The sequence below is a fragment of the Bombina bombina genome, chromosome 5 (assembly GCF_027579735.1).
Source record: "Bombina bombina isolate aBomBom1 chromosome 5, aBomBom1.pri, whole genome shotgun sequence".
NCBI lineage: Eukaryota > Metazoa > Chordata > Amphibia > Anura > Bombinatoridae > Bombina > Bombina bombina.
The window spans coordinates 1746169-1758757 of NC_069503.1; the positions used below are offsets into that span (position 1 = coordinate 1746169).

The window sequence follows — 12589 nt, forward strand, 5'->3', positions numbered from 1 at the left end:
AATATTGCTACAAATGTGATAATAATATTGAAATGTTGCTCACCAAATGCTGTCAACGCGTTTCGGCCTCTTTGTTAGGCCTTTCTCAAGACTAGCTGATGCTAGCAAACCTGTCTCAGAAAATAGTTTCTCAAAATTGAACAAAGTTAACCCTTCCAGTACTGACAGAGGGGTCTGTCACATGGCTCCCTCCTGGTGGGACACTCCGGCAGACCCGGCTTGACCCTTTGACGGGTCAACTTGGCGATAACCGGACTAGGAGGTGGTAGGAATGTCAGTTTGCCGGGACAATCCATCTGCATTCCCGTTATGAGAGAGAATTCCTGTCCGTATAAATAAGGGTTCAACTTCTTCAGTGCCCAGACCAGGGCTAAACAGTTCTTCAAGTTTTTGTTTTCAGAGACGCTTCTTTCCAGTTGGAGACAAATCTCTTCTTTACGAGTTTTTTGTACCTACTCTTTATAGGTATCCACAATCTCTTCATACTGACATAGGGTGCCCTTGAGTTGCTGCACCTCACTATGAGCCAGCGTCAGCTTTTCCTCCAGTGTCGCTAAATTTGTCTTTAATGTTTCATGTTCCACTCTGAAGCTGGTGTTTTCTGCGGTCTGTCGGTGCAGCTTGTCTAGCAGAGATTCCCGTTCTAAACGTGTTTTTTCCTCTGCGCTCCTCTTCTCTCCCGCTAGCACTGTTACGTGATTGTTTAACGTGACCATTTCATCCTCTACTTGACTCTTCTCCTTCATCAGCGCATTGCAACAGGACTTCCACGTATCAATAGTGGATAGAGATTTACTGAGCTCAGCGTTCTGGGGCTCAGCAGCAGGTGGGTCGGTCTCGACGGCACGGATCTGGGCACGGGTAGTCACAGGGTTAACATCGGCGAGACCCATGGGAGCGTAGGAAGAAACAAGGGGGGAAAAGTCATTTCCAAGGAGAACATCAGCTGGTAAGTCCTTCATGACCCCCACATTCACATGTCAAGAGCCCACTCTCCAATCCAAATGTACCCGAGCAACAGGTAGGCAGAACACAGCACCCCCTGCTACCCTCACAGCCACAGTGTCTCTGGTGTGCTGGTTCTCAGACACCAAGTTCTATTGGAGCAAGGTCATGGTAGCACCAGTATCCCGTAGACCACTGACCTCCTTCCCATTCACTTTAACCAGTTGCCGGTGCTGTTGCCAGTTATCCCGGTGGGCAGCTTGCACAGGGTCTGCTTCATGTAGGATGCCCCAGCATTCTTCCTCCTCTATGCAGTGGGCAGCAGGCTGAGGGTTACGTGGGTTTCCGCCGGCGGGTCTCCTCCAGGACTGTGCTTGGTTCGCTGTGTTTAGGGGACACTCTGGTCTTTTGTGCCCTAGCACCGAATAGGCTGTGAGTAGTCCCGTGAGTTGAACCGGGCTGTCTGAGGATAGTTCATTGCTGAAGGCGGTGTGGTAGAGCGGTGCGCCGGGGGTTGGTAACTGGTAGCTGCTGGGGTGACTGTGGGTCTGTATTCCACTCTGGCAGGGATCTTAGTGGTAGCAGTGTCCAGTTTGCGGGCATCCGTATACTCATCTGCCAGGTGAGCAGCTTCATGCAGGGTGGAGGGTTTACAGTCCCAAACCCACTCTCTAACTCCTGCGGATAATTTGTCGAAGCAATGATCCAACAGGAATAGCTGCAGCTCCTCTTCACCAGATACGGCTTGGCACCCCGCCATCCAGTGAGCTGCTGTGTGGTGCACCTTACATGCCCACTCGACGTAGGAATCTCCAGCTAGTTTAACAGTGTCTCTGAAGCATCTCCTGTATGCCTCCGGTGTAATCGCATACCTGGAAAGCAGAGCATCTTTTACAGCATTATAATCCCCGACTTCCTCATCTGGAATGGCCCGAAAAGCTTCGCTGGCCCGGCCGGAAAATTTTCCGGATAATATCGTGACCCACTCCTCTGCGGGTACCTTGTGTAGGGCACATTGCCTCTCAAAATAAGCAAGGTACCCATCAATCTCTCCTTCTGTTTCCAGGAAGTTTTTAAAAGCTGCAAAATGTACTTTTCTCTTTTCCACTGGGGTTGCTGTGACTTGGGCTGCTGCAGTGCCACTTTGGTGAAGTAGGTTGGCCTCCACAGCTGCTATGACCCGGTCGATAATTTCGGCAGATGGGTTGGGGCCATAATGTGCCAGTCTTATTTTAACTGCCCGGTCAAAGCTTGCTGTGCTCATTGGTTCCTTCGGGCCCTGGTACTCCGTCCATCTCGGTCAGTATTGTAATAATCTCCCTCTTCCTGATTTTACTGGCTTGTTGGCCCCGTTGTTCTAGCAGGTCTTTAAGGTTGGCTCTTTTCAGCCTTTCATACGGTATTCCCATTAGGTCCGGATGTGTAGTTGCTCTTCTGGGCGATGAGGACCATCCCGTCGCTTGCCACCAATTGTTATGGTATAACCCGGATATCAAGGGTTAATACCAGATGAAAGATGCCCTGAATACAGGATCAGCAACACACAAACCCAGTTAATCCCCCCCAAACACGAGACCAAGCTCCATCTTGAGGGTAAAACAGAAGAATGTTTTATTGAGGGCTATATGCCCAGTATTTATGCAGGTCTCCCACCTGGTTGACACTCCCTAGGAGACCAGAGGGGGGATTGGAAGAGTATAGTACATTAGATTAGATACAATAGAATTACATTACTTAACCAAATAAACAATTAAACATAAGAAAACAATGGAGTCCTTTTTGGCACCTGGCAGTCTGAACTCTAGAGGTGATTAAACAAGGTGAACGCTTATCACCTAAACTTAATTACAGTAAACAATAGCTGATGCCAGGAAACCTGTCTTCAGAAAATAGTTTCTCAAAACTGAACAAAGTTAACCCTTCCAGTACTGACAGAGGGGTCTGTCACAGGTACCTAGGTTAAACTGCAGGTATGTGATAGCGCTGCGGAATCTGTTGGCGCTCTACAAATAACCGATAATAATAATAATAATAATGTGATAGAGATTTACTGCACATTATACACTAAATACTTACAGGACATGTAATGGGAGAATTATGGCTTTTCATGAAGTTTCCCAAATACATTGTGCACAAATATTCATTCTCTGCTCTCTTATTATTTCTACTACAGTTTTGTCTTCATACACTCACCCTCTTATCTCGTTTAGTTGTGCAAAGCTGCTCTTGCAGTATGGTGCCCATGTCAACAGTCAGAGCCACGATGATGAAGACACACCACTGCACGTGGCTTCAAAACATGGTCTGTGGGAACTGGTTGAACTTTATCTGAGTTATGGAGCCAATGTTGACAAGAAAAATGCACAGGGAGAAACACCCCTATGTGCTGCCTGCAGTCATCCCCAGAACCCAGAGGAGCTAGAGCGATACTATATGGTATGCAAGCGCATAATAGAAGATGGTGCCAACATACACGCCTGTGACAATGACCAGCAGAGCCCACTTCACCTGGCCTGTAAGAGTGTTAACCCACGAGTGGTCGACTTGCTGTTGAGCCATGGATCACAGGTGAATGCAATGAGTTACAGTGGGAACACAGCCATGCATAACATCCTACAAGTGACTGCATACAAGTTACAGAACCAGCCTGAACTCATTGCACGTATGCTGCTCAACCATGGGACCATCCGAGTGTGGCCAGGTGCACTTGTAAAGGTAATAGTCAACAATGGCATTTAAATGTAGAGGTCACGCCTATGCTTCTCATGGTCAACAATGGTATTTAGATGAAGATAATGATTATCATGATCAGCAATTAGATTCAGATGTAGGTAATGATTATCATGGTCAGTAATTAGATTCAGATGTAGGTAATTATTATCATGGTCAGTAATCAGATTCAGATGTAGGTAATGATTATCATGATATGCAATTAGATTCAGATGTAGGTAATGATTATCATGGTCAGTAATTAGATTCAGATGTAGGTAATGATTATCATGGTCATTAGTTAGAATCAGATGTAGGTAATTATTATCATGGTCAGTATTTAGATTCAGATGTAGGTAATGATTATCATGATATGCAATTAGATTCCGATGTAGGTAATGATTATCATGATCTGCAATTAGATTCAGATGTAGGTAATGATTATCATGGTCAGTAATTAGATTCAGATGTAGGTAATGATTATCATGGTCAGTAATTAGAATCAGATGTAGGTAATGATTATCATGGTCAGTAATTAGATTCAGATGTAGGTAATGATTATCATGGTCAGTAATTAGATTCAGATGTAGGTAATGATTATCATGGTCAGTAATTAGATTCAGATGTAGGTAATGATTATCATGGTCAGTAATCAGATTCAGATGTAGGTAATGATTATCATGATCTGCAATTAGATTCAGATGTAGGTAATGATTATCATGGTCAGTAATTAGATTCAGATGTAGGTAATGATTATCATGGTCAGTAATTAGAATCAGATGTAGGTAATGATTATCATGGTCAGTAATTAGAATCAGATGTAGGTAATGATTATCATGGTCAGTAATTAGATTCAGATGTAGGTAATGATTATCATGGTCAGTAATTAGATTCAGATGTAGGTAATGATTATCATGGTCAGTAATCAGATTCAGATGTAGGTAATGATTATCATGATCTGCAATTAGATTCAGATGTAGGTAATGATTATCATGATCAGCAATTAGATTCAGATGTAGGTAATGATTATCATGGTCAGTAATTAGATTCAGATGTAGGTAATGATTATCATGGTCAGTAATTAGATTCAGATGTAGGTAATGATTATCATGGTCAGTAATTAGATTCAGATGTAGGTAATGATTATCATGGTCAGTAATTAGATTCAGATATAGGTAATGATTATCATGGTCAGTAATTAGATTCAGATGTAGGTAATGATTATCATGGTCAGTAATTAGATTCAGATGTAGGTAATGATTATCATGGTCAGTAATTAGATTCAGATGTAGGTAATGATTATCATGGTCAGTAATTAGATTCAGATGTAGGTAATGATTGTCATGGTCAGCAATTAGATTCAGATGTAGGTAATGATTATCATGGTCAGTAATTAGATTCAGATATAGGTAATGATTATCATGGTCAGTAATTAGATTTATATGTAGGTAATGATTATCATGGTCAGTAATTAGAATCAGATGTAGGTAATGATTATCATGGTCAGTAATTAGAATCAGATGTAGGTAATGATTATCATGGTCAGTAATTAGAATCAGATGTAGGTAATGATTATCATGGTCAGTAATTAGATTCAGATGTAGGTACTGATTATCATGGTCAGTAATTAGAATCAGATGTAGGTAATGATTATCATGGTCAGTAATTAGAATCAGATGTAGGTAATGATTATCATGGTCAGTAATTAGATTTAGATGTAGGTAATGATTATCATGGTCAGTAATTAGAATCAGATGTAGGTAATGATTACCATGGTCAGTAATTAGATTCAGATGTAGGTAATGATTGTCATGATCTGCAATTAGATTCAGATGTAGGTTATGATTATCATGGTCAGTAATTAGATTCAGATGTAGGTAATGATTATCATGGTCATTAGTTAGAATCAGATGTAGGTAATGATTACCATGGTCAGTAATTAGATTTAGATGTAGGTAATGATTATCATGGTCAGTAATTAGATACAGATGTAGGTAATGATTATCATGGTCAGTAATTAGAATCAGATGTAGGTAATGATTATCATGGTCAGTAATTAGAATCAGATGTAGGTAATGATTACCATGGTCAGTAATTAGAATCAGATGTAGGTAATGATTATCATGGTCAGTAATTAGAATCAGATGTAGGTAATGATTATCATGGTCAGTAATTAGAATCAGATGTAGGTAATGATTATCATGGTCATTAGTTAGAATCAGATGTAGGTAATGATTACCATAGTCAGTAATTAGATTTAGATGTAGGTAATGATTATCATGGTCAGTAATTAGATATAGATGTAGGTAATGATTATCATGGTCAGCAATTAGATTTATATGTAGGTAATGATTATCATGATCAGTAATTAGATTTAGATGTAGGTAATGATTATCATGGTCAGCAATTAGATTTATATGTAGGTAATGATTATCATGATCAGTAATTAGATTCAGATGTAGGTTATGATTATCATGATCTGCAATTAAATTCAGATGTAGATTATGATTATCATGGTCAGTAATTAGAATCAGATGTAGGTAATGATTATCATGGTCAGTAATAAGAATCAGATGTAGGTAATGATTATCATGGTCATTAGTTAGAATCAGATGTAGGTAATGATTACCATGGTCAGTAATTAGATTTAGATGTAGGTAATGATTATCATGGTCAGTAATTAGATACAGATGTAGGTAATGATTATCATGGTCAGCAATTAGATTTATATGTAGGTAATGATTATCATGATCAGTAATTAGATTCAGATGTAGGTAATGATTATCATGGTCAGTAATTAGATACAGATGTAGGTAATGATTATCATGGTCAGTAATTAGAATCAGATGTAGGTAATGATTATCATGGACAGTAATTAGATTCAGATGTAGGTAATGATTATCATGGTCAGTAATTAGAATCAGATGTAGGTAATGATTATCATGGTCAGTAATTAGATTCAGATTTAGGTAATGATTATCATGGTCAGTAATTAGAATCAGATGTAGGTAATGATTATCATGGTCAGTAATTAGAATCAGATGTTGGCAATTATTATCAAGGTAAGTAATTAGAATCATATGTAGGTAATGATTATCATGGTCAGTAATTAGATTCAGATGTAGGTAATGATTATCATGGTCAGTAATTAGATTCAGATGTAGGTAATGATTATCATGGACAGTAATTAGAATCAGATGTAGGCAATTATTATCAAGGTAAGTAATTAGAATCATATGTAGGTAATGATTATCATGGTCAGTAATTAGATACAGTTTTAGGTAATGATTATAGTAGTCAGTAGTTTTACGTTACAAAGCTGTAGCATAAAACTCATAACTAAACTGTTAAAAAGTACACCCATAAGCTACCTATAAACCCCTAAACCGAGGCCCTCCCACATCGCAAACACTATAATAAATTATTTAACCCCTAATCTGCTGCTCCGGACATCGCCGCCACTTAAAAAATGTATTAACCCCTATTCCGCCGCTCCCCGACATTGTTGCCACTATAATAAACTTATTAACCCCTAAACCTCCGTCCTCCCGCATCGCAAACACTATTTAAATATTATTAACCCCTAGTCTGCCGTCCGCCCACACCGCCGCTACAATAAACCTATTAACCCCTGTTTGTTATTTTTTGTAATTGTAGTTTTAATGTTTTTTGTAATGTTAGGTTTTTTATTTTAAGTAATATTAGGTTTTATTGTTATTTCACAGGTAAGTTTGTATTTATTTTTAAATAGGTAATTAGTTAATAATTGTAACTTTAATTTAGGTCTAATTTAATTATGTTCAAGTTAGGGGGTGTTAGGTTTAGGGGTTAATATAGTTTAATTTAGGTTGTTGTGATGTGGGGGCCGGCAGTTTAGGGGTTAATAGGTTTATTTAGTGTTTGCGATGTGGGTGTAAGACGGTTTAGGGGTTAATAGGTTTAGTTAGTGTCGGCGATGTGTGGGAACTGCGGTTTAGGGGTTAGTAGATTTAGATAAAGGGACATTAAACCCAAAATGTTTCTTTCATGATTCAGATAGAGACTACCATTTTAAGCAACTTCTAATTTACTTCTATTAACTAATTTGCTTCATTCTCTTGATATTCGTTCCTGAAAAGCATATCTAGATAGGCTCAGTAGCTTCTGATTGGTGGCTGCACATATTTGTCTCGTGTGATTGGCTCACCCATGTGCATTGCTATTTCTTTAACAAAGGATATCTAAAGAATGAAGCAAATTAGATAATAGAAGTAAATTGGAATGTTGTTTAAAATTGTATTCTCTATCTGAATCATGAAATAAAAATATTGAGCTTAATGACCCTTTAATGTTGGCGATGTTGGGGAACTACGGTTTAGGGGTTTATAGGTTTAGTTAGTGTCGGAGATGTTTTGGAACTGCGGTTTAGGGGTTTATAGGTTTAGTTTGTGTCTGCGATGTTTGGGTACTGCGGTTTAGGGGTTAATAGGTTTAGGTAGTGTCTGCAATGTTTGGGAACTGCAGTTTATGGTTTAATAGGTTTAGTTTGTGTCGTCGATGTCGGGGAACTGCGGTTTAGGGTTTAATAGGTTTAGTTTGTGTCGGCGATGTTTGGGTACTGCGGTTTTAAGGGTTAATAGGTTTAGTTAGTGTCAACGATGTTTGGGAACTGCAGTTTAGGGTTTAATAGGTTTAGTTTGTGTCGTTGATGTCGGGGAACTGTGGTTTAGGGGTTAATAGGTTTAGTTTGTGTCGGCAATGTCGGGGAGCTGCAGTTTAGATTAGAACAATGAAAACTTCCAAATATGAATAAAGAATGGATCCAAAAATTCAGAAACTGATTTATTCAATTTCAGGATTTTAGTTATGGTGCCGATTCGGAAATTCGGATGCATTCAAATCTCCGAATTGGCCAAAATTCATCTGAAAACGAAATTCGACCGAAACGCACATGTCTAGTAGGTAATGACTATCAAGGTGAGTAATTAGATTCAGATGTAGGTAATGATTATCATGGTCAGTAATAAGAATCAGCTGTAGGTAATGATAATCATGGTCAGTAATAAGAATCAGATGTAGGTAATGATTATCATGGTCAGTAATTAGATCCAGATGTAGGTAATGATTATCATGGTTAGTAATGAGATTTAGATGTAGTTAATGATTATCATGGTCAGTAATTAGATACAGATGTAGGTAATGATTATCATGGTCCGTAATTAGATACAGATGTAGGTAATGATTATCATGGTCAGTAATTAGATACAGATGTAGGTAATGATTATCATGGTCAGTAATTAGATTTAGATGTAGGTAATGATTATCATGGTCAGCAATTAGATTCAGATGTAGGTAATGATTATCATGATCAGTAATTAGATTTATATGTAATTTATGATTATCATGGTCAATAATTAGATTCAGATTTAGGTAATGATTATCATGGTCAATAATTAGATTCAGATTTAGGTAATGATTATCATGGTCAGTAATTAGATTCAGATGTAGGTAATGATTATCATGGTCAGTAATTAGAATCAGATGTAGGTAATGATTATCATAGTCAGTAATTAGATTCAGACGTAGGTAATATTTATCATGGTCAGTAATTAGATTCAGACTTAGGTAATGATTATCATGGTCAGTAATTAGAATCAGATGTAGGTAATAATCATGGTCAGTAATTAGATTCAGATGTAGGTAATGATTATCATGGTCAGTAATTAGATACAGATGTAGGTAATGATTATCATGGTCCGTAATTAGAATCAGATGTAGGTAATGATTATCATGGTCAGTAATTAGATTCAGATGTAGGTACTGATTATCATTGTCAGTAATTAGATTCAGACGTAGGTAATAATTATCCGCTACTCTCATCCTTCTCCTCCTTTTCCTGCCCTGAACAATCTATCTGCCACTATAATTCCACCCTTATATCCGTCCTTGACAATCTCACCCCTCTTACCATTGCTTGGAAATCACACACTCATCCCCAGCCCTGGCATACTCCTCTGACACGGTACCTACGCAGATGTTCCCGTACTGCTGAATGGCATTGGAGAAAATGACGGAGTTCAGCTGATTTTCTTCATTACAAATTCATCTTGAACTCCTACTACTCTGCCCTTAATCTCCACAAGAACACTACTTCTCTACTCTTATCTCTAATCTTTCTTCAAACCCAAAACGTCTGTTCTCCACTTTCAATACTCTCCTCCGCCCTCCCCCACTTCCTAATACAACTTCTCTGCCACTCACTTCATTAACAAAATTGACTCCATCAGACATGAATTCAGCTCTCAACATAATTCCATTCTCTCCCCCCTTCAAATACTCTCACTCAACCACAACCCTCATAACCTGAAACTTAGTTCATTCTCGAAAAAGAACAAGGGGATATGGGAACGCGCTGTACAAAACAGCATATGAGAGGTAAAGAACTATATAAGGAATGTGGATTACACAACAGTATAATAAAAAAGTTTATATTTGTTTATAATTGTATTACAATAAGCGATGCCGGCATCTGATACAAAGTAAAATAGTACAATTAAAATAGGATAAGAATCAACATAAATTATAAAACATCAGTGTGTAGTGCTGTAAGTAACTATAAAAATAATAATATGTTGCAAAGTAACACAATGTTAAAATTGAAACAGAGTCAATGTTACCGTCCTTTCACAATCAGGCCAGTGATTAGAGTGTCTGATCCAGCTGTTTATATGAATGCAGGTATGACTTGGAAAATTCCCTCTGCGTTGTTTTTAAAACAGCGAAAAACTTGCAAGAATCTTCTGGCTTGTATCCAATGACTGTGAGTTAAATTTCAAAGACACATTCACAGCCGTATTTGCGGGATATCCCGTGCTGTGTTCCGGTTCCGGTCAGGAGGTCAAAGTGTAATGATAAGCAACGACAGACTTAGTTTCTTTGAAGTAAAAATGAATCAGACTGCTTTTAATAAATGTGGGTCATGGGTGGGAATTACTCATATAGAGTCAATTCATATATTAAAGAGGCTCAATGCACCGCACCTACCGCATATGTAAGTCAAGCAGTTGTATTGCAAGTGAAGTTTGTAACAGTGTCCATATTATTCAGATTCCAGTGCTGGACAGAAGAAAGTAGATCATGGGTATGATGGTATTTCCAGGAAAAAACAACTCTGTGAATTAGAGTTGGTCTCAACCACCTTACCTACTACTTAATTTCACAAGTTATGAGCAAATTTCTACGCGTTTCAGTCTAGTCAGGCCTTTATCAAGATGATCTTGATAAAGGCCTGACTAGGCTGAAACGCGTAGAAATTTGAGTTGTTTTTTCCTGGAAATACCATCATACCCATGATCTACTTTCTTCTGTTCAGCACTGGAATCTGAATAATATGGACGCTGTTACAAACTTCACTTGCAATACAACTGCTTGACTTACATATGCGGTAGGTGCGGTGCATTGAGCCTCTTTAATATATGAATTGACTCTATATGAGTAATTCCCACCCATGACCCACATTTATTAAAAGCAGTCTGATTCATTTTTACTTCAAAGAAACGAAGTCTGTCGTTGCTTATCATTACACTTTGACCTCCTGACCGGAACCGGAACACAGCACGGGATATCCCGCAAATACGGCTGTGAATGTGTCTTTGAAATTTAACTCACAGTCATTGGATACAAGCCAGAAGATTCTTGCAAGTTTTTCGCTGTTTTAAAAACAAAGCAGAGGGAATTTTCCAAGTCATACCTGCATTCATATAAACAGCTGGATCAGACACTCTAATCACTGGCCTGATTGTGAAAGGACGGTAACATTGACTCTGTTTCAATTTTAACATTGTGTTACTTTGCAACATATTATTATTTTTATAGTTACTTACAGCACTACACACTGATGTTTTATAATTTATGTTGATTCTTATCCTATTTTAATTGTACTATTTTACTTTGTATCAGATGCCGGCATTGCTTATTGTAATACAATTATAAACAAATATAAACTTTTTTATTATACTGTTGTGTAATCCACATTCCTTATATAGTTCTTTACCTCTCATATGCTGTTTTGTACAGCGCGTTCCCATATCCCCTTGTTCTTTTTCTATTTTGGTTTGATGTTAGGAGGTACACTTACCTTTTGGGAATAGCATTTGAGATTTGTGCGTTGTATCTTATACCTACCCTGTTGTTTTGACTTAGTTCATTCTCCCCTGTTACTGAGGAAGACGTTTCGGCACTTATACTGCGCTCTCACCTCACTACCTGTCCCCTTGACCCTATCCCCTCACAGCTACTCCCCTCCCTCTCTGCTACCCTTACCCCTATACTAACACACATTTTCAACCTCTCCCACAGCACTGGTACATTTCCCTCATCTATGAAACATGCACTGGTCACACCTATCCTCAAAAACCTTCCCTGGTCCTACCTCCCCATCCAACTACCACCCCATTTCCCTCCTCCCTCTTGCTTTAAAACTTCTCGCAAAACTAGTATATGCACGCCTATCCCATTTCCTTCCGTTAAACTCCCTTCTTGACCCGCTGCAATCCCTGGATTTCGTCCCTATCACTCCACAGAGACAGCTATTGTTAAGGTCACCAACGACCTACTTACAGCAGGTCGTTGGTGACCTCCTTGATCTGTCCGCAGCCTTTGACACTGTTGACCACCCTCATTTGCTCCAAACCCTCCAATCCTTCGGCATCTGTGACACAGCCCTTCCGTGGCTCTCTTCCTACCTATCAAACCGTACCTTCAGTGTAACCTTCTCTGGGGCCTCCTCTGCCCCGTCACCACTTTCTGTCAGAGTACCGCAAGGCTCTGTCCTCGGTCCCCTTCTCTTCTCAATCTATACCTCATTACTAAACTCCCTAATTAAGTCCCACGGTTTCCAATATCATTTGTATGCCAATGACACCCAAATCTACTTCTCTGCACCAGACCTATCTCC

The 12589-nt window shown here is 38.9% G+C and overlaps 1 protein-coding gene across 1 annotated transcript in view; it reads left to right on the forward strand.

Moving 5' to 3' along the window:
- Positions 1 to 12589, forward strand: part of ASB10 (ankyrin repeat and SOCS box containing 10) — a 325082-nt gene that overhangs the window by 262041 nt on the left and 50452 nt on the right. Inside the window, exon 3 of the mRNA XM_053713231.1 lies at positions 3156 to 3660. Coding sequence (XP_053569206.1) covers positions 3156 to 3660 — 505 coding nt within the window. The remainder of the gene's footprint in view (positions 1 to 3155; positions 3661 to 12589) is intronic.